This window comes from Nomia melanderi, chromosome 14, assembly GCF_051020985.1.
Source record: "Nomia melanderi isolate GNS246 chromosome 14, iyNomMela1, whole genome shotgun sequence".
In the NCBI taxonomy this organism is placed as follows: domain Eukaryota; kingdom Metazoa; phylum Arthropoda; class Insecta; order Hymenoptera; family Halictidae; genus Nomia; species Nomia melanderi.
In genome coordinates this window covers 6,184,036-6,203,753 of record NC_135012.1, presented here as the reverse complement: position 1 = coordinate 6,203,753, position 19,718 = coordinate 6,184,036, and the positions used below count along the sequence as shown (strand labels likewise).

Genomic DNA, 19,718 nt, shown 5'->3' with positions numbered 1-19,718 from the left:
TGTTGCAGCGGTGCAACGCCCGTCATTTCAACGTTCGTATAACTCCGGCCCCAGTCATCTTACAATAGAGATATGTCCTTACAGATTAGTTTAAGAATCACAAGTGTTCTTCACCTTTTAAATATTTGCTCGTAAAGGCATGCTGGCTTGAAGTTACGAGTAAAGGTCGATCAACTAGCTAACCGGTAGCCGGTTCAGTCGAAGCAGCTTTTTGTGCAAGCATTTGCGGCCCTTTCGATAGTATCGTGTGAACAATCGCCACCATTCGCAGAACCATATCAGTTTCTGCTTTGTTCTTTGAGATTATCCTTTGGTAATTACATAGACAAATATTTCCTTCGAATATTACAAATGTTAAAATATTATATAAAGTAGATTCGACAATGAATATCTAAGTACATTCATTTTTAAACCTTCAGCTTTTTAGGGTCAGGATGAGTTAGTACATAATACAAATTTTACATATAGCTATAAATAAAAAGAAAGGTAACGGATGCGAATAAAGGATTTCCTTCAATTCGAAATATTTTGAATCATATTAAGGAACGGGTCGAAATATCGCAAGGATTTGAAACAAGTACTAGGGGTACGTTCGATTGATGCAGACATCATCTTCGGCCACTGTTTAAGCCGTTACATAAACCGCGAATTTACGAACTAAATTCCCGGCAAATTTGTATACAATGAACCTCTCGATCAAGCTGTCACTGGGACCACGGGGAGTCACTTCTCCTTGGCCTTTCTCGTCGTACAAAAATTACTTTTGTTTCAGTTGAAGCGAGCCTCCGTCTTTGGTTCAATGGCTTCTGGAATCGCGTCATCCTCCACTCAACAGTAACATTCTTCAACTTCGATTAAAACAGCTATAAAAATTAATTTCTTCTTCGACGATAATCTATTCTTTCCTTTTTTCCAAAATGCTATTATAGTTTTCAGATATTTTCGAAGTTGTGTAACAGCGTAAATCATTGGACAAAACTCACGCGGAGGTCTGAAATCTACGAAACTTCCGGTAGTTACAACGAAGACATTGCTGACGCATGAAGAGAAAAAATGCATCGACTGACCATGTGATGTCGTTTACATTGACCAAGTATTGTCTTCGGAAGAGATAGCTGTAGGGAATTTATTATTATTTTTGCTAGTATCATATGTCTAAGGAAAAAAAATTTTCAGGTCGTATAAAATTGCATCATGAACATATTTTTCTTTCGTTTACTATTTCTTTCAATTTACTGCAGTCTAAGTCAATTTACATAATTAATATCACGTCATCTCAGGTGTTACTCGTGACAACTTGTAGCACAAGCCACTGCGATCTGTCTGAATTAATACGTATCTTTTCATACGATGAAAAATTCCTTTTTTCATTAATAAATCACAGCAAAGTCAAACAGGTATTATCAGCATATACTGTCCAGTCCTACTTTCAACTGGACGCGTAGTAAACATTCAACTCGTTAAAGAAGTTAAACTTTCTTTCGCTGTAGCTATGCCAGTCGTACTCGCGTGGGCGTAAAGGCCCGGTTTTACGTGATTTCGTAACGGCGACAGACCGATTTCCAGTATCAAAAAGCGTTTCATGAAGATCCCGAAGGCCTTCGGAGCCTCTCTTTCTTTCTCTCTCGTTCTCAGCTTTTCTCCGTCTTCCAGAACGCCCTTGTGTACACGAACGAAGCCCGACCATGTTCAGAGATCTCTTGTGAAACGGTTATGCAGAGTAACAAAGAACGAGAAATAGTGTTCTTTTCTTTTTGTGTAAAAATTACCATCACCTCTGAACTTCCAAATTCAATAACTGTTTTTAATCAAACGTTGCACATTTCCAGGCCACCGTCTCTCCTATTCCTTCCACCAAACTTAATGGTTTTCAACTTACAAGTTCCCTCACCATTGTGGACTAATTCAACAGTGCACATAAAGTTCAACCTGAATCCTCAACGTTCAACATTTCCAAGTAACTTTCAACTCCATTAAATTCGTCGAACTTCGAGGATTTAACACATAGAATACTCTGAATTAATTTTAAACTCTGAATCAGCATTCACGATACGTATTTAACCCTTTAAGTTCGGAATAATTTTCATTTTTTACTGTCATCCTTACCTTAGATATTTGTTTCAGAATCATTCGAGTAACACGCGGAATAGATATAATTATTTCAGAAGCTATCAAGACGTAAATCCGTAAAGAGTCGAAGCATGCTTCATTTATATCATTTCAATTGAAAGTGGTACCCGAAAGTACTTTCACGGCATGAAGCGTATTAACCCTTTGCACTTGGAAGTTTTTCTCTAGAAATACTTTCAATAATTCCTGATCGCATAAATACGATATTTCGTGAAACTAACTCGAAGAGAAATGATACATACATTGAGGAACAAAGCTATTTGATTTCAATATTTCTCAAATTGATGCGTTATACAAGGTGTAATATTAAATATCAAATTTTATAGTTTTACTGTATGAAATCAGGTGGTGAGTGAGAGTCATCTTCCGACTGCAAAGGGTTAAGCTGTCAGTAGCGTTTTTCACGTGGAGTGCGTTGAATTCGAAAGCACCGCAGTGCGAGCCGTTTAACGTTTGCTCGAAGAATCTCTGTTCGTGGACAGGGGTTGACGGGGCGACGTCGCCGAGCCCGCGTCAGGCAACCTGTAACGGTGACGTCGCCCCGACGATACCTGCTCCGGGACTATGAGAACGAGGCGGCTGGCAGCGGGAGCAAGAGCGGCAGCGGTTCAAGTGGGCGTAAGGGCCGGGAGAGAGAACGTCGTCCCGTGTTCCATACATGGCTATGCTATGTGGAAACCGAGAGACACAGAGAGACGGACGCACCGGCGGAGTCCCCACCGTGTGGACACGGCGGAGGCGACGTTTTCTCGGCACGAGTGCCCACCGCGTGCCTCGTGCACAGTATCAGCTAGCATCACGTCGTCGTACGGTCGTTCCCAGTCGCGTTTACAAAAATCGTCACGGTGAAATAGATCCGAGGGTAACGTCGAAGCGCAAGTGCTGACAGAGGAGACGCGTTGAATTTCACCGGTCGATAGACACCGGACCAACTGGAAGATGCACTCGGCGAACGCGTCACTGGCATCGGTGTTACCGTTTCTGACCACTGGTCCACAGTCGAATCCACCGGCTCTCGTCTAACAGCTTAGAAGTTCAAGCTTCCGCGCCTATGGCCGAGTGACAGCTCTCTCGGTTTGGCGAGCGTGCGATTGGTCCTCTCGAGCGTTGCCCGCGCGCAACAGCCAACGTGGGTTGGATGCGTGAATGCCCGTGCCGCGCCTGCGTGAGTGCTACGATATACCGCGTGTACGTGTGCCGCGCGTGAAGAGAAGCCGTAGGGGCTACAAACACCCGGACTACAGGGACACACATTGCTGTAGGTACGTGTGCGCCCAGAAACGCATTTTGAAACATTCTCACGATGAAGGAATGATACCTTTCGAGTATCGTGCTACTGCAGTTGGTTGTTTGAAATCTTTTCGTTTAGACATAATATTTCTTGAGGCTCGATCGCGTTATTCTGAAGTCTTATATCGTTTGAACGATCAGGATCATAGTATCTACGTGGATTTTTATCAAATCCAATCGAGTACCGGTTAACCGTTTCGTATTATAGTGTATAATAATTTGCTTGGAGGAAAGTATTCTTGCATACATTCAGCAGAACGTACATAAAAACCGCCCGATTCCAGTGGGTTGTCTCACCTAGATCGTAGCACCCACAACGCTGGTTAGTAATGAATGCAACGCGTTAGCCATTCATACGATAGCTTTCATTCTCTCGACTTTATTCCAGATCTCGTAGTCACAATTCGTTGGAATGCTCTCCGAAGGTACGCAGTCTTCCCTATAAATTATTCAGAAGCGACGCTGAAATTTTTGAAGTCGAGTATTCAAGCGGAATCAGCGCTCGAAATCTATCTAAGCGTGTTAAGTTTTTTCGCTGTTGTTCCTCGCTGCATCTGCCTCCTCTTTTTCGACGATCGTTTTTAGCATCCTACGAAGACGAAAACCAGTTTCACGTCCGGACGCACGCGGACGTTGGAGAATCACGATACGAAAGAAAGAAGGAATCGCTCAATCGATGACCGTGCTTCTTCCACGGACGTCTCTCTCCCAGAAAGGTCGCAGTCTTCGACACGCACTCGTTCCCACTCGTTCCGCTTCCCTTCGAATTTATTCGATACCCTGATTTTTCTCGGTTGCTCAACAGGTGACGCGAAGAAACTCGCGAGCGCGCGCGAGCAAGCAGGCATGCACCGTGCGCACGTAATATTTTCCTGCGGGGAAACGGTCTCGTTAAAAGCGTTGCAGCCTTGTCTCTCAATGCGTTTACGTCCCACGTTTTAGCTGACAAGTTTCCGTCATATCCATTCCCTCGCTTTCGGTGAACGGAACTCGCTGGACACAAAACCATTGGAACGGTCTCTCGCGGGAAAAGGGTGGGCAGCGCGTTTCCACTGTATTATTTCTTCGTTTTCTTTTGCTCGGTCCGTTCGCGTTCCGCCTTCTCAGCCATCAGCAGCCTCGCTCTTTTCCTCCCTAACGGGGTTCGCGACTCGAATTTCGTCAACTGGTTCAACGTCTTCTTCGCGGGAGGCTCGTACTTCGCCACCTCTTTCATGATTTCCTGCGGGGTCAGCGGCTTGAACTTCAGGGTGATTCTCCGGGCAACGTTCAGGACATTCTCCACCGCCTGTCTTATGAAGTCCAATGGAATGCCCTCGGACATCTTCGCCAGGCTGGAGACGTCGATGCCGCGGTCGACACCGTGGTACTTCATCAGCAGATCTTTGTAAAACATGTACAGCGTGTTGTAGTCCGTGAGAGGAATCATTATGAACTTGTCGTGGACCCTGATGAAGGGTCTGGTTGCTTTATATGGCTCCGAGGAGGTCGTGAGAAATAGGATCTGTAAAGTATCACGTGCGGACTTATTGAACGCGTTTCACCGTCGGTTATATTCTTTCGACAGCATTGGCGGCCGCGCAAAAAAGGGGAACACTCGTATAATACCGACCCGTTCCCCGCATCGCGACGCGTCGTTCGTCGGTTCGCTATGTAATTGCCAAACAACGATTAATATTAATTCCGTTCGTTGGTATCTCTACGCCAATGGCTGCCCGTATCCGCGCGGAATCATCGACACTCTAAATCCTACGTTAACTCGCTACCACCTACGTACCGGTCGTTCGGTAGGAGGTGTTTCATTGATGTCCAGGCACCGAACGATCGAGACGTTTGGGAAAGAGAAAGATGCGGGCCGCGGGGAGGGGGTCCCGACCCGGCTTATTGAGGCGGTTCATTCATATCGGAGAAAGAGTCGAAACAGGAATATCGAGAATTTCATGAGGTGGGCGCGCTACCAGATCACCAACTTTAACATTCCTCGCCACTTTAGGAGAGGCACTGCAACGCCGATCAATTGCAACACGAGCTGCTTTTCCCGGATCGAAGGACCGCGCGTTCCCTTCGTGAAAGAAAAAAAGAAAGGTTTCACGAAATACAATCGATCGTGCCCCGATGCCGCGTCGATCAATTAACCGCGGCAGCTCGCATGATGATCGAGGCCTTGAACGTTCACGGAATTCTTTAATGAATCACCTGATCGCCCCGCTTGATGCTCTTCACGAATTTCGGGTAATACTTCGCGAATCGTTTCGGTTTAATGAATCTCTCCTCCGCAGGCACTTTCTTCGCCCAAGGCTTCTCGGCATTGTCGACGAAGATCACCGAGGGAGCGTGCTCGCGGGCCACTTTCGAGATCATGTCGATCAGCTTCCGCTCGTTCTTCCGCCCTTCGTACTTGCCCACCAGAACCGTCGGCGTCATGTTAATTAACAACGCCCCAACCTGCTCCGAAACAATACGATCCGAGTATCAAGCGAACGTTAATAATTACAAAAACGAATTACGTGCGGCGAACACGCAAACCTCAGTGCAAATTGCGTTCACCAAGAAGCTCTTCCCGTGCCGAGGTAACCCGCAGATGCAAACCGATCGCACCAACGGCGCAATTTCGTGGATCTCTTTGGAGCTCAACGGAAGAATGCAATTCTCCATTACCGCTTGCTTGATTTCACCCAAATGATGCCTGTAGTCCCGATACTCCAGAGCTGCCTCGTAATTCTGGTACGAAAGGTCTCCCACCCAGTCTTTTAGAGAAGTTGCGGGATAGTTCTCGATAATATTCGCTCGGACCAATTCATTGAAGCTATCCGTCACAGTGGTCTTCGCCGATTTATCCTTCTTCCCCTTCTTCCTTCGCGCTCTCTTCTTTCCATCGTCTTGCCTCGAGCAGAATGATTGCAACATGATTGAATTATATCTTAAAGAACGGGGCACGCTGGTTCGTGTATTTTGCGGCTCGTTAAAACAATCAGCTACAGATAATCGCGGGAGACTATTCTATTACGCCCACTACCGCCGAGTAAAAGGACCTGCTTGATGTATGCTAATGATCGCGTTAGTTAGCGAGCAATTACTTCTTAATTAAAACCTTATACGTGGTTTTTCTATCGCGGAATTATACTCTCGTCCGGTATTATAATCTTAACGAGACATCGGGCTGCCTCGAGTGAACGCCTCGTTAGTTCTAAACGCAGGAGATCAAATTAGCCGGCTCACCCCTCGACTTCGGTATCTCGATGTCTTTATCGTCAGCTTTGTAATCCCTCTTCAACGCCTGGTTCAGTTTCTTCAGCTCGAGCCTCATCAGCTCGTCGACTATCGCTCGCATCTCTAGCTGCAGCTGGTGACACAGTTTGTTCTTGATCAGATCTTCGTATATCTTTTCCTGTGAGTCACTCGAATCGTTACGGAAGCTCCAGTTCCCGATGAAATCTCGATTCGCCGCGTCGAGAAGGGTGAACGCCTTCGTTTCACGCATCCACGGCTCTCGCCTTCTCTTCGCGCCGCTCTTCTCCTCCTTCTTCCTCTCTTCCGCTGCCTCGGGTTTCTTCGAGCCCTTTTGAGCTAAGAACTCCTCGGGAGTTAGAGTTTGCCCAGTGGCGATTAACACGCTGCCGCCCAAATTGGCCGCGGGATACGCGTCGAAATGGCCCACGGTGTTGTACCAAACGATAAACCATTCGCGAATCTCGTCCGTGATGTCCTCCATCAAACCTGGACCTCTGATCTTCCACAACTCGTGAAGAAAGAACGAGATTGTATTTCGTCGTAGAAACCCTCTTGTTTACTTAACACGTTGACTGCCATGAGAATTTCGAACGTTTCGTGAAACGATACATAGTCTTTCGTAACAAAGGCAAATGGTGTTAGAAATAATTATTAATTACTTGGTACAGTATACGTGTTACACTATCATCTAGCTGTTTGTGTTACTAAGTATTTTCATTCGACATCAGTTTTCTTATTGTAATTGTATTTAAGCAATTTTTAAGCTCCGGTCACCGGTGACCACCGTGGCAGTCAACGTGTTAACACTGGAACTACCGAGCAGTCGAACAAACTCTCTTTACACTTTTATAACAAAAATATAGTACTGTGCAGTTATTATAGATATAATAGTAGTAATTTACGTACTATGAAATCAATTTACTTAGCAATTTCTCAGAGAATCATCTGTGCTTTTCCAATACTTTGGAATTGCAAGAAGAAATTAGGAATGAGTCGTTTTCACTGATTTGGTAGTTCTAGTGTTAATTATATTTTTACTTATAACGAGTGATAGTATAATACAAGTTGCTATCAAGCGATGATTCAGGGGACGATTACTTTGGTCCGATGATCCTCGGTCACCCTCTCAACACGATCAGCGTACACCTGCATCATATCCAGTTTCCGCTGAAAATTCTCCCTGTCCTTCGCTAGAACATGATCAGACTTCCAGCTAGGTATCGACATCCCAATCAATTGTTCTAGCCGATCCATTCTCTTTTTCCGGATCCTCTTTTTCATGTAATTTCGCCAGGCTCTCTGTATCGTTCTAGCTGCTATCTCGTACGTGGCTTTCGAGTACATTTTCGGAACGATCTCTCCGATCTCTACTTTTCTTCTGTAAACGTTCATCCGCTCCACTGTGATATGAATCGGAATTGCACGTTCGTTAGTAGACCACGGATCTGTTAGTTATAGTAAGTCTTAACACTAGAACTACCGAGCAATTTGGAGCGACTAATTTCTAATTTCTATGAAAAATCAAATCAATACTCTCATTCTTGTTTCTATAATAGTACAAAAAAAGTGTCCTCGTAATTTAACACTAGAACTACCAAGCAGGTGAACTGATTTTTAAACATTCATTTATAGAAATCATAGAAGTGCGTTGATTAAGATGTCAGTTAAGTTATATTTAAATCTGTATATTAATAAGTCGACTATTTTAATCATTTCTTGAAGAAGCATTTACATGCTTGCAATTATTATGAAAGAATAAATGAGGAATGAGTTATTTCGACTCATCTGGTAGTTCTAGTGTTAAGTAAGTACTTGGAAAACAAACATTCTGAAATGGGTCAATTTGACTGGTCCGGTAGATTTAGCGTTAAATTTCCAAGAAGGTCTCTATTGTAACTGAAACTGACGCTCGGTTGCGGCGATCCTCGCAATCCTCGCCCTCTCGTGAGATTGTATAAGCAGAATCGCTTTCTTCGTGGCCTCCTCCGCGGCGAGCTGCGCTTCCCGAGCCGCTATTACTTCCGGTGACACCTGGAGGATCGACGGTACGACGCTGGCCGCGCTCTCTTCCTTCACCCTTCGTCTGCGAAGTCTCGGCGTGCTTTCTTGTGACACGACGACACTCGCGGCTTCAGCGACCGACGTTTGTTCTTCTTGCTCCCTCTCCGGCGCTGCGAAAAATCAAATTACTTTCAGACGTATTGAAACGTTTACGTATTTAGCTTTTTGTAAGTTCGTAAAACAGCGATTTGCATTTGCGAGCGTTCTCCATCAGCTCCTCGATGCGTTTCCTGCGCCGCTGGACCACGTCTTTGCCGCACGCGGACACCGTGATCTCCGCGTCATCGGGCGTGTATTTTAGCTGCTTCATGAAGTCATCGGGCCACCTGAACAGGTTTCAATTCGATTGTCGTAAGTTAGACTCGCCGCGGTTCGAATATCAAGAGAGTTCGCTCGAAGACTCGGATTTTCTCTATTTTCGCGAACGCTGAGGATCACGAGGACCGGATGTTAAGTCGCTTAACACTTTACCGTTTACAACGATACCGCTAGGTCAATTGAAATTTGTTGGAGCTGAAGCTTATCGAATGATCGAACATTGTATTAACACGTTGAACGCCGCATGATTTCATAGAGCAAAATACTCGAAATGGAAAAAATGTAATATTAAATCATTTGATTGAATTCCATTGTTATTATTGTAAGTTCATATGTCACCACATTAGCTAGCATTATTTATAATATAGACATGTTTTCAAATAATCATCTTTTAATCGAGTGAACTTTAGTAATTCGATTTGGTTGGGTCACCGGTGATCCATATGACATTCAACGTGTTAATTATGTTACTGTTCACATATTGATCGCATTGCAAGCTCTCCGTGCGCGTCGAATATTTTGAAACGACTCCTTTCTACAATGAATCGAACGCTGCCGGCAGGTAAAGCGTTAAGACTCGAAGGGACTCTTTGTTCTTAGCTGTACTGGTAGTCCGAGGAGTCCAGATCGACGATCCGCTTCTTATAGTCGAGCATTCGACCGACAGCGCAGTCCAGAACTCGTTTGATCAAGTCCCGTTTCTGCGTTTGCACCATTTGATCGTGGCAGATTATCAGTCTCTTCACCAGGTTCCGATATCTGCAAAGCCGGATCGACTTCATTAATTCGTGGCCTTCGATCGCCGAAAATTCTCCGCCTGTTTCGATTACAAGTCGCACCTTAGATACGTAGACAGTAATAGGTTTAAACCTTCCACCCGTCTCGTCGTTCGACCCTGTTCCTGTACTTTCCGATCGAGCTTCAACAACTTGTCCAAATCGTTCCTCGTGATCAGCCATAATTCGTTGTAGTAATTGTGCGACATCGATTTCGAATAGTAACGGATGAATTTTGAGATGGTTATATGGCCGAAAATTGGGTTAATCGGGATGGATGGCGGTAAGACGACGGGCGGTAGTGTTCAGTTTACATTGGTCGCGAAAGAAGAAAGAAGATTTACGTAGATGCTTAACGCGTTCGCTACCGGCGCTTGTTTCGGTGACGGTTTCCTCAATTATATTTTCTTCAATCCAATAAATCTAAACAAAATACTAGAAAAATGACACTGAAACGAGTGATTGAGTTCCTAAATATAATATGTCGTAGTTTATAATTTCTAATAACAATATCTATAAGATTCATTTCATTTTCATTCTGTAAAACATTGGATTACGGCCATCACAAATATGTGACGCTGGTAGCGTACGTGTTAAGGATCTCGCTGATGCGAAGTGAATTTAGCTACCGAGAAAAGTCTGTAAGCGATTCCTTTCAGTTTTCCTCGGTAATTATTTATAAAAATTCAAAATTACGAATCACGGTAGGGAACGGATTAGTTGTTCCTGTGAATTCTCGAACGAATAAACAGGCAATTGTATTTTAGGATGCTGTGGATGTCACGATGTTCGCTGATATTACTGCTGACAACGCTAGCGTCGTGCATGGACGCAACGCAGGAGAATCGAACGGAGGATGAGACAACGTCCGGCTTGATCACCACCGGCGCCCCGACGATCACGACGGTCCCCGACATGAACGAAACCGAGCTGGTACCCGCGAATAATTCGTCAAACGTTGTAAAAAGCCCGGCCGGGGAGAATGTTAAGGATGCGTCCCACGCGACTTCGCCATCGCCCGACAGCGTTTGGGAGTGTCCAAATATTACAAAAGCGGGCGTCGAGTGTTCCTGCGACTTTCCACACACGTTGCGATGCACCGGCGATAGAACAACGCTCCAGGTAATTTTCACCCGTGGCGAACACTTCGTTCTGAATGTATGCGCACGGTGACTCCCGGACTCCTTTAAATGAAATTAACGGCCGCCTCTGGATCGTACAGGGTGTACAGCGAAACAAGGACGATGATCGTTCGCTGTGAATCATTCGACTTGCTTCCTCTAGGCTCTGATAACGTTCACGAGAATTTCAAGTGACACGAATCGCTTGTAACTGTATCTAGATTTCATGGTGTGTAAGAAGACCTCTGTAGTCCCCGGAGATACATTTCTAAGAAGATTCCAATCGCCATTGATCGCCGATAAATTTTCTTGCAAAAATGCGTGAGCTTGTCTTAGATTCTTATTATTTTGCCATGCTATCGAGGTCAGTGGTTTTTTAGCTACCCGCCAGGCGGGCGTGGGCGTATAGACCGCCGATGAAATACAAGTCGTACGTATTATCCGAGAGACCATTGTGCGGAGCCCGTTTTTCTCCTCTCTCGTGCACGCTTGTTCCTTTGCGTTGAATGTCCCGTTACCAATTACTTCGACGAATATCCTGTCTTACGATACCTCCGCGAATCGAGTGATCCCCGTTATGCAATCCGGTATGACTAATTAATCTTGGGAGTAACAGAGACTGTTAACGACCCGTTGACACTGGAAACTACTATGGGATATGATGTTTGTGTAAGACTATCACGAATCCATCTCGGATTAGGACAATTTCCATTTACCCTCGGATAAGACAGACTGATCCAGACGGTTCCATTTTATTGTAGACTATCAGCAAACACCTGAGATCCAGTCGTCCAGGAACCATTTCGCTTCTCGATGTGACTGTGGCAGGCATCTCCCTGTTGCCAGCACGCTTCCTCGAAGATGTAGCGCTCCACGGACTCGTCGTTTCCACCGGAGAGCTGAGGCGCGTCCACGAGAATGCGTTCACAGCGTTGGCAAGACCTCTTCAAGCTCTTGGACTTCCTAATAATCTCTTAGACACTGTGCCCACGGTGGCCCTGTCTCACCTAGTTGGACTAGAACGACTGGATTTATCTCAGAACAAACTGAAGACCCTGGAAGCCGATTCGTTTAAGGTAATCTTCCTATCCGCTATGCGAGTCATTGAACGGAATCGATTTTACAACTATGAAACGTGAAGCATCGAATGAATGGTCGGCTTAATGGACCGTGTAGTAATTAATAATTCGACACCCACGGAAATGGCGGCCATAATTATCTTCTTGACAACAACAAACATCGCTGTAATTGTTTGTCTTCACCGTTGAAATATCGCGCCGAGTTGGACCGACCCCGAGGCAACATTACTGGTCGTTATCATTCATGTCCGCTAACTCATGCTTGCACTTTCCAGGGCATGTCGAACCTGACATACTTAGACCTGTGCGACAATTTATTATCGCAATTGTCGCCGCAAGCTTTCGTCTCTCTACCCTGGCTGCGCTCTTTGAGGATGCGAGGGAATCGTTTGAGCGTCTCGGCTCTGTCGGCTCTCAGGGGCTTGAAAATCCTGGAGGAACTCGATTTGTCGAACAACTTGTTACTGGGCCCAATGGGCCCGAACCTTCTTCCTCAGATGCCACGATTACGATTCCTAACCGTGTCGGAAAACGAGCTGATAAATATTCAGCAAGGAGCATTGATAGGACTGAGAAACCTCACTTACCTCAGTCTAAGTCACAATCAGGTATTGGTAAGAATAATTGTTTTTATCGTACCGATACTAAAAGAGCTGTGTTTGATTTCAGATCGATGTACTGGAAGACCATTCCTTTAAATACTTGTCCACTCTGACCAGACTTGATCTGGCAAATAATCGCATAGTCGCGGTATCCAGCGCATCTTTAGCTCACTTGGAAAAACTGACGACCCTAGACTTAACTCATAACTTTCTCAGATCTTTAACCGCCGACTTGGTAGTCCCTCTGAAAAGCCTGCAAGACCTTCGATTAGATGACAACGACATTACTATGGTGGCCAGCGATGTACCGACATCCAAGTTGCGATTAAAAAAACTGTCCCTAGCTGACAATCCTCTGAATTGCGATTGTACACTTTTAGAATTCGCTAATTGGTTAAGTAATTCGAGTTTAAACGAAGAAGATAAGTCCTCCGCGGTCTGCGCTACACCGCCAGCTCTGGAGAACGGTATCCTCACGCAAGTTTCTCCTGGTAGTCTCCTGTGCGGTGAACCAACGCCACCTATAACTACCAGAGAACCTCCCACCGGAACTCAATTAACGTTAAAAGAGTTCAACTACGATAAATCAACTGGTGTGAACCTTCTTTGGCATGTGGAGATGTGCAATGAACGTTACACATGTGACAGCCTGATAGTCTATGAAACAATAGGTACCAGCGAGGTCCAGACCGTCTCCAGTTCTCTTCACTGCGATTCGCGGATGATGAGGGATCCTTGTTTATTACCAGTGGCTATACCGGCTTCTTTGAACTTACAACCAGGCCACAAATACCGTTACTGTGTGGTAATTCTCGTACCAGGCAGCTACGATGAAGTATCTTGGGGTTTGGGTTGCAGTGATGTACTTCCTCTCGAAGAAACGAAACGTGACTTGCAAAAGGATCAAGAAACTGCTGTTGTAGAATCTACAGACACCAGAATAACTGGAGTGCACGTTAATGTATCCGATCAGGGATTCCTTCATGTCGATGTCAGCTTGTCCACTCCAAAAAAGTCAAATCTACCCGAATGCAAATTGTCTGTCGTTGTCTTTGATGCTGAATCTGCAGTGCACAAACAGATGCTGAATTGTAGTTTAACATTTGTAACACTGGAAGTTCTACTGCCTGGTCGCTACAAGGTTTGCGCTAGCCTCGACGAAGTCAACGAAGAAGACGTCATCGCGAACTTCAGGAGCAACCGGGACCGACTTCGCTGCGTCGAGGTGCAAGGATTCAAACAGAATACCGAAATAATAGTTCTAGTGATTATTGGGGCTGGCTGTGCCCTTCTCATAGCGTTGGTATTGCTTGCACGAAGCGTCGTGAAGCGCGTGAGACATCCTAGAATACAGACGCAATGCTTTTTACCTGCCCAGGAGTTTGAAATCACTCATAAAGCGCATTACATCAAGTTACTAGCCACGACAAAAGTCTGATCCACCTGTATGATACGGATCATCATATTTTTTTATCTGTTGGATGAACTCTAGAAATAGAGAAAACTTTTACTCGAATGATTAGGAGGCCTCCATGTTTTTGATTAAGACATCGACAGCTTTGTAAATAATACAGCTTATTTTTTGTTGACTGTTTAAAGTTTTCATAATGAAGTAATAGTCTCGATAGGAGTAAATGATATATTTGATTATATTGCGAGGGATCATCCCCATGTGCTACTAGTCACGAAGCTGATAATTCCAAATAGAATCATAAGTATCAGTGAATTCTAATGTGGGAATGAATTTGACTGAATCGAGGTACATTCTATATGGAATTAATTTGCAGAAGGTTTACAGAAGCAACAGATTATTATGGTAATTTGTTAATGTTTAAACTCGGTTTATTCTGCGATCGGTACTGTCGATGTATTTTATTTAAGACGGTGAAATTAATGCGACTAATATTTCAGACGCGTGTGTTGATTTTATTATGATGTTTCATCTAGGCATGAAAACTGTAAAATTAATGGTTACAAATGATGAAATTTCAAAAAAGGTTTACATGCGTCAGATTCAACGAAAAGTACGCTTCAATCAGTCGTCAGTGAAGAAATTATATCTATAATATTTTATCTAGTGTATAAAGATAGAATTTTATTACTAACACATCCAGAAATTAAATTTTTCTATACATATACAAACGTTCGTAAAGTTGTAAATATTTTAAATAATGTTCTTCATTGTTACACCCGCCCTAATGAATATTTTTTACTGTACTATATTACTAATATTAGAATTACTGTGTACATAGTCTTTTAACACTTAGGCAACCGCCTAAAAAGAATTATAAGTACAACCTTTTCTATTGTCTCCAATTGAATTCATTCAATTAATTTGGTTAAAAACTTCGTTTTGTAAAAACAAGAACCGTATTTGATGAATTGCAAATAATCCCACTTCAAGACTTACTAAAGAACAAAAGAAAAGATAAACAGAATAAAAGGCAATATGTTGCTAAGTGAAAAATGGAAGATCTCCCCATTCGGTTGGCTAAGTGTTAAAAATAGTAGCGTATAAAAATAGTCAAAGACTTCAATGTAAAATACTATATAATGGTGGTTGTTTCAAGCTTGAGTACATAAGAGTATAAGTGGTCCAATGAGTTTTATTTCCAACATATTTCTGGTATATTTTTGTTGTTTAATTCTTATTTTTTTAATTTTATATAATTAAAATAATATATTGTATATTTATAGCTTTAATAACATAATTACACATTATTTGATTAGATAATTGAGCAAGTTATCTAAACCAGGAAATCTTGACTTACGTAGTGGATTGCGGTATAAACGCAAAATGATGATCGTATCATTGTTTTTAGTCTTGTGTAAATAAGTACATGTGCTTCTCGAAATCAGAATTTCAATTGTTTAACAGTTCCAATAGTTTACAATAGTGGTATTAATTAGTTTCCCTTTTATCGAATATAGAATAATTATTATCATAAACTGGTATGACTTTGCCACCAAGAATGGATAAAAACCAAAAGTTAGAAATACTGCGAAATGCAATTAAAACTTATCCTGACTTCCCTAAACCAGGTGTCATATTTCGGTGAGTAATTTTTTCATTTTTCGTCGTATTTCTTACTTAAATTACATTTATTACAAATTATTTAAATTATTAAATAATTATAAACAACCAACCTCTCGTTTCCGATATGGTGCACAGAATCAGGAAATTCAGTAAAGTCAGTATATGTTAAGAAGCCAATTATTTTCAGAGATATATTTGGGATATTCAACGATGTAGTTGCATTAAGAGCGATGAAAGACTTATTAGTGGAACATGTGTTATTCCTTGAAGTTGATTTGGTTGTAGGTTTAGATTCGAGGGGTTTCCTGCTTGGACCTATAATCTCATTAGAATTGGGAAAGCCTTTTTTACCAATTAGAAAAAAGGGTAAACTTCCAGGAGAAGTTATAGAGCAGAATATTACTCTTGAATATGGAGAGGTCAGTGCATATAATTTAAATTTCCAACGTAACCTTTTAGTTTTCCATTTATATTGTTATTTATAGGCGTCTTTTTTATAGGCTACACTTGAAATTCAGAAGAAACTTCTAACTAAAGGAACGCGCGTATTGGTTGTAGATGACTTACTGGCAACAGGAGGTAAGATTAACAAGATGATTAATTTTGAAGAATATAATTTTTTGCTACAACATATTTTATTGCAGGTACTATGATCGGTGCAATAGAATTATTAAGATCAGGTGGAGTTGAAGTGGTTGAATGTTTAGTGATAATTGAGTTAAGTAAATTAAAAGGAAGGGAGAAACTCGATGTACCTGTTCATTCGTTTATTCAATATGACTAGCCTTTTTAGGTTAATGAAAAAAGTACAATCTGGTGTAAAAAGAATACATTATACATATTATCCTTGCTTCTGCAAAAAGACAAATATAAATAGAGAAATATTGTATATCATTTGTACAAAAAGTTTTTATAATACATATTTACAAATCATAAATATATCATACAAATTGAGACCGTTTATATATTGATTGTTTGTTCCGTTTTTTACATTATGTCATGGTTTAGAAAAAATGTCAAATATTTTATAGTCTTCATTTCTACGACCTTAAAGAATTTAAAAGGCTGTGTACTTCGTATTCTAATTTATCTATATCTTGTTGCAGTTGTTCGTAATGTTTTGATTTACTTCTGGAATCCAGAACATCGTCATCACTTGAAATACCTATATCCAATGTTGGAATATTATAATCATATTGCATTTCTGATTTAGCGTTCGGTACACTTCTAAATGTCCAATCTATACTAGACAACTGTTCATTAATGCATCTTTCTACTTCTAAAAAGTACAAAATCATTTTAGTTTCTTGTGATAAACAATTACATTTCTCATGAGAGTTTACCATTAAGTCTTGCCCGATGAATTTGTTCCATAAATGATTTTGTTTCCTGTTTTAATCTGTCTTGTTCTGCGATTTCTATAGCTTTACGATTATGTTTTCGTGCAGTCCGTTCCTTCTCTTTCAGTTTTTCTAACTCTAAAACGGATACTTCGTCTGTTAAAAATTTTGGAAAATCATGTAACATGAATGGCAGATACGGTCCTTTAGAAGGCAGTGTAATTAATTCATTTCTGTAAGAAAAAAAAAGCAGTTTTTTCAGAGTATTCAAAACAATAAGAAGTTGTTCTCACCTGAGATAACGACTAGGATGTACTCGTAATGGTATCTCTTTATCAAGAGTTTGAGCAAGTTTAAGTAATTCCTTTGCACTGATATAACCTTGAGTGGTATAGTATCGTTTAAAGCTTTCTGGAGAGTGCAGCGAAGAAATTATAATTTCACGTGAACAAATGCTATATGCAACAACAATCATTAAAAGAAGTAATGGTTTTTTATATGAGATTAAATGATCCCATAAAATCAGCCATTCGGAATCAGATAAAACTTCACTCATTGCAGTTTTTAGAAGTGGCCATGCATATTCACTGGATGTGACACCTCTTTCACAAAAAACGTTTAGCAAAGATGGATCAGCTTGTAAAATTATATTTTCTATCATACCTAACACATTTAAAGGTGGTAAAGGATGATATTCAAACCATTTTTGACAATAATTTAATAGTATACTTATAATGAGTTCAAAGCCAAGAAGCGGATCCTTCTGTAATAATAATAAATAAATTATGAGCTGAAATATATATATAAAATATCATTTGCTCTACTGTAAAAATGGCTTTACCTGAAAAACCATAAGAAATGGGAACACAAGGTTTGGTAAAAATACACACTGAGACAATATAGGAGACCATTGTATTAAGCAGTTCACTATTGTCTTCAACAATGCCCGTTTGCTTCTGTTTGCTAGTGGATAATCCTTTAGAAGCTCTGGTGAAAAATGTGCGTTTGCTGCTTTGTTAACCAGAGCACAATATGCGCTCTTATTACCTGGTAACTTTAAAATATTTGACCATATTGGAACTCTGTATTTTTCAGGGTACTCTCCAAATTCCTTTAAGATGGGTATCAGTCTTTCTAAACGCAATTCTTGTTTCATGAGTTGTTTGATACATTGCAGGTGATCAGGTATACCATGTGCAACTGGTCTGCATGATTCTTTTAACTTTTTTACAGGTTCACATTTATCTGAGAATAGTTTCTCAGTCATTATTAGTTTTAAATGACCTTCTAGTTCTATTAATGCTATATACCTGCCAGTTATAGAGACTGTAATTTTCTTTATAGGTTTATTACAGTGCAGGGTTTGAATAATACAAGATCGAGTCAGATCAAAAAAATGAAGACTACAACTAGACGAAATGCATGCCAGTATATTGTTTGCTCCACCATCCAAAGGTGATGGTACAAGTGCCATTTGTTTTACTCCAATAAAGTTATGTGGCAGCAGCAAAGTTTTGAGTAAATTCCACTCACATGTACTTAGAATAATAATCTTATTCTGTGCACCACTCATGATCATTGCTCTTCCATTTTGTGTAAAAATTAAGTTTTTAATGTTTCTAATACCAAATGTTTTTGCATCTATTTTAATATCATTTTCCAACTGTTTGAAGTGCCATACTTGTAAAGTATCATTGTAGTATAATATAACAATGTGCCCTAAGTTTGAGAAACTTGCCTTTCTTATTACAACATTCCTTGTATTAACTCTTAATTGTTGAACCTTACTACAAGATCGTAAACACCATATTACAACTTCTTTCCGTGAACAAGTTAGACAATATTGTTTGTAAAATGAAACATGCATAGGCGGTAATTTGTGAGCAGTTAATACACAAAATTGTGTTACATTCGCATCCACCCTTATAATTTTTATGTCAGCCGTAGTAAGGCCAACTAATATTTCAAATTTATTTATAGGATTAAATGCCACAAATGTTGATTGTCCAACATTTCCCAATTTTTGATAAGTTGGACTATTATTTAAGTCAATATAATATAAGTATCCTGCTGTATCTGTTGCAACAAGATACTCCACGTGACAATCAAATGCCATATGTACAAAGTTGACTCTACCAGGACATTGCGTTCTGCGAATAGTTTCTGGTTCAAGTATAAAAGCATTATCAATCTCCTTCAAATCTTGCCACTTTTTTTTATACATTCTATAAGCTTGTACAAAACGAGCAAACCAATTTCATTAGAGTGATTTTATCGTATATTACTTAGTCGGTATATATATATATAGGTTATATTTACATTTTGGAACGTCAAACGTGATATTGTTTACATCTCATTCGAACTTTATTTTTTTATTTTTGTCAACAGTTTGTAAAAGAAATATGACAAATACTATTATATTTAATAATTAATAGCGTTTCAGACTTTTTAGATAATTACCTCAAAAACACTAAGCATTAAATCGTATATCAATGCGTGCAATGCTCCTTTTTTTTGGTATCATTTTCATCGTATAGTTTTCAAGAAAATGTAATTGTTATCATTGCCTTAATAAGAAAATTTTATTGAAAGCAGAATAAGAAAAGATAATATGTTTCTATTTATTAAAGTTTTATTTAAATATGGGTATTGAGTTTCATGTATTTCAGTACTTATGTCATTAACCAATGAGAGTGATAGAGTCTAGATATTTTGAATTCTGTGGTCAAAGAA

The 19,718-nt window shown here is 40.9% G+C and overlaps 4 protein-coding genes across 6 annotated transcripts; 2 read left to right on the top strand and 2 right to left on the bottom strand.

The window, feature by feature from the left end:
* Window positions 1-946: 946 nt before the first annotated feature.
* Window positions 947-11,938, bottom strand: LOC116425699 (IQ and AAA domain-containing protein 1-like). Its single transcript, XM_031973746.2, has 9 exons — window positions 9,870-11,938; window positions 9,637-9,789; window positions 8,905-9,038; window positions 8,559-8,822; window positions 7,750-8,051; window positions 6,640-7,159; window positions 5,947-6,299; window positions 5,617-5,865; window positions 947-4,924 (listed from the first exon to the last, which is right to left on the bottom strand). The coding sequence occupies exons 1-9, from the start codon at window positions 10,013-10,015 to the stop codon at window positions 4,478-4,480; spliced, it is 2,568 nt and encodes an 855-aa protein (XP_031829606.2). The 5' UTR covers window positions 10,016-11,938; the 3' UTR covers window positions 947-4,477.
* Window positions 2,823-15,484, top strand: Lrt (Leucine-rich tendon-specific protein). The gene is made up of 6 exons (XM_031973745.2): window positions 2,823-3,392; window positions 10,574-10,928; window positions 11,689-12,003; window positions 12,282-12,614; window positions 12,676-15,234; window positions 15,339-15,484. The coding sequence occupies exons 1-5, from the start codon at window positions 3,277-3,279 to the stop codon at window positions 14,044-14,046; spliced, it is 2,490 nt and encodes an 829-aa protein (XP_031829605.2). The 5' UTR covers window positions 2,823-3,276; the 3' UTR covers window positions 14,047-15,234; window positions 15,339-15,484.
* On the top strand, window positions 15,382-16,608 carry Aprt (adenine phosphoribosyltransferase). The gene is made up of 4 exons (XM_031973729.2): window positions 15,382-15,663; window positions 15,833-16,064; window positions 16,146-16,224; window positions 16,290-16,608. The coding sequence occupies exons 1-4, from the start codon at window positions 15,563-15,565 to the stop codon at window positions 16,427-16,429; spliced, it is 552 nt and encodes a 183-aa protein (XP_031829589.1). The 5' UTR covers window positions 15,382-15,562; the 3' UTR covers window positions 16,430-16,608.
* Window positions 16,408-19,718, bottom strand: LOC116425691 (TBC1 domain family member 31). 3 transcript variants are annotated; one of them, XM_031973726.2, is made up of 5 exons: window positions 19,305-19,718; window positions 17,827-19,217; window positions 17,279-17,748; window positions 16,989-17,218; window positions 16,408-16,924 (listed from the first exon to the last, which is right to left on the bottom strand). In XM_031973726.2, the coding sequence occupies exons 2-5, from the start codon at window positions 19,207-19,209 to the stop codon at window positions 16,686-16,688; spliced, it is 2,322 nt and encodes a 773-aa protein (XP_031829586.2). In that variant the 5' UTR covers window positions 19,210-19,217; window positions 19,305-19,718; the 3' UTR covers window positions 16,408-16,685. The 3 variants fall into 3 exon arrangements, with proteins under 3 accessions (XP_031829586.2, XP_031829587.2, XP_031829585.2); XM_031973727.2 differs by having other exon boundaries at window positions 17,827-19,210; XM_031973725.2 differs by having other exon boundaries at window positions 17,827-19,718.

Excerpts from the sequence above, each read along its gene's own strand:
- Lrt (XM_031973745.2), top strand. The coding sequence starts at position 3,277 with ATGCCCGTGCCGCGCCTGCGTGAGTGCTACGATATACCGCGTGTACGT. Across the intron at positions 10,929-11,688 it reads GCGATAGAACAACGCTCCAG|ACTATCAGCAAACACCTGAG; the intron begins GTAATTTTCACC and ends ATTTTATTGTAG. Across the intron at positions 12,004-12,281 it reads TGGAAGCCGATTCGTTTAAG|GGCATGTCGAACCTGACATA; the intron begins GTAATCTTCCTA and ends TGCACTTTCCAG.
- Aprt (XM_031973729.2), top strand. The coding sequence starts at position 15,563 with ATGACTTTGCCACCAAGAATGGATAAAAACCAAAAGTTAGAAATACTG. Across the intron at positions 15,664-15,832 it reads AAACCAGGTGTCATATTTCG|AGATATATTTGGGATATTCA; the intron begins GTGAGTAATTTT and ends AATTATTTTCAG. Across the intron at positions 16,225-16,289 it reads TGACTTACTGGCAACAGGAG|GTACTATGATCGGTGCAATA; the intron begins GTAAGATTAACA and ends ATTTTATTGCAG.
- LOC116425691 (XM_031973725.2), bottom strand. The coding sequence starts at position 19,209 with ATGTATAAAAAAAAGTGGCAAGATTTGAAGGAGATTGATAATGCTTTT. Across the intron at positions 17,749-17,826 it reads CATTTCTTATGGTTTTTCAG|AAGGATCCGCTTCTTGGCTT; the intron begins GTAAAGCCATTT and ends TTATTATTACAG. Across the intron at positions 16,925-16,988 it reads TCATCGGGCAAGACTTAATG|AAGTAGAAAGATGCATTAAT; the intron begins GTAAACTCTCAT and ends TGTACTTTTTAG.
- LOC116425699 (XM_031973746.2), bottom strand. The coding sequence starts at position 10,015 with ATGTCGCACAATTACTACAACGAATTATGGCTGATCACGAGGAACGAT. Across the intron at positions 9,790-9,869 it reads TTACTGTCTACGTATCTAAG|ATATCGGAACCTGGTGAAGA; the intron begins GTGCGACTTGTA and ends CCGGCTTTGCAG. Across the intron at positions 9,039-9,636 it reads CTGGACTCCTCGGACTACCA|GTGGCCCGATGACTTCATGA; the intron begins GTACAGCTAAGA and ends AAACCTGTTCAG.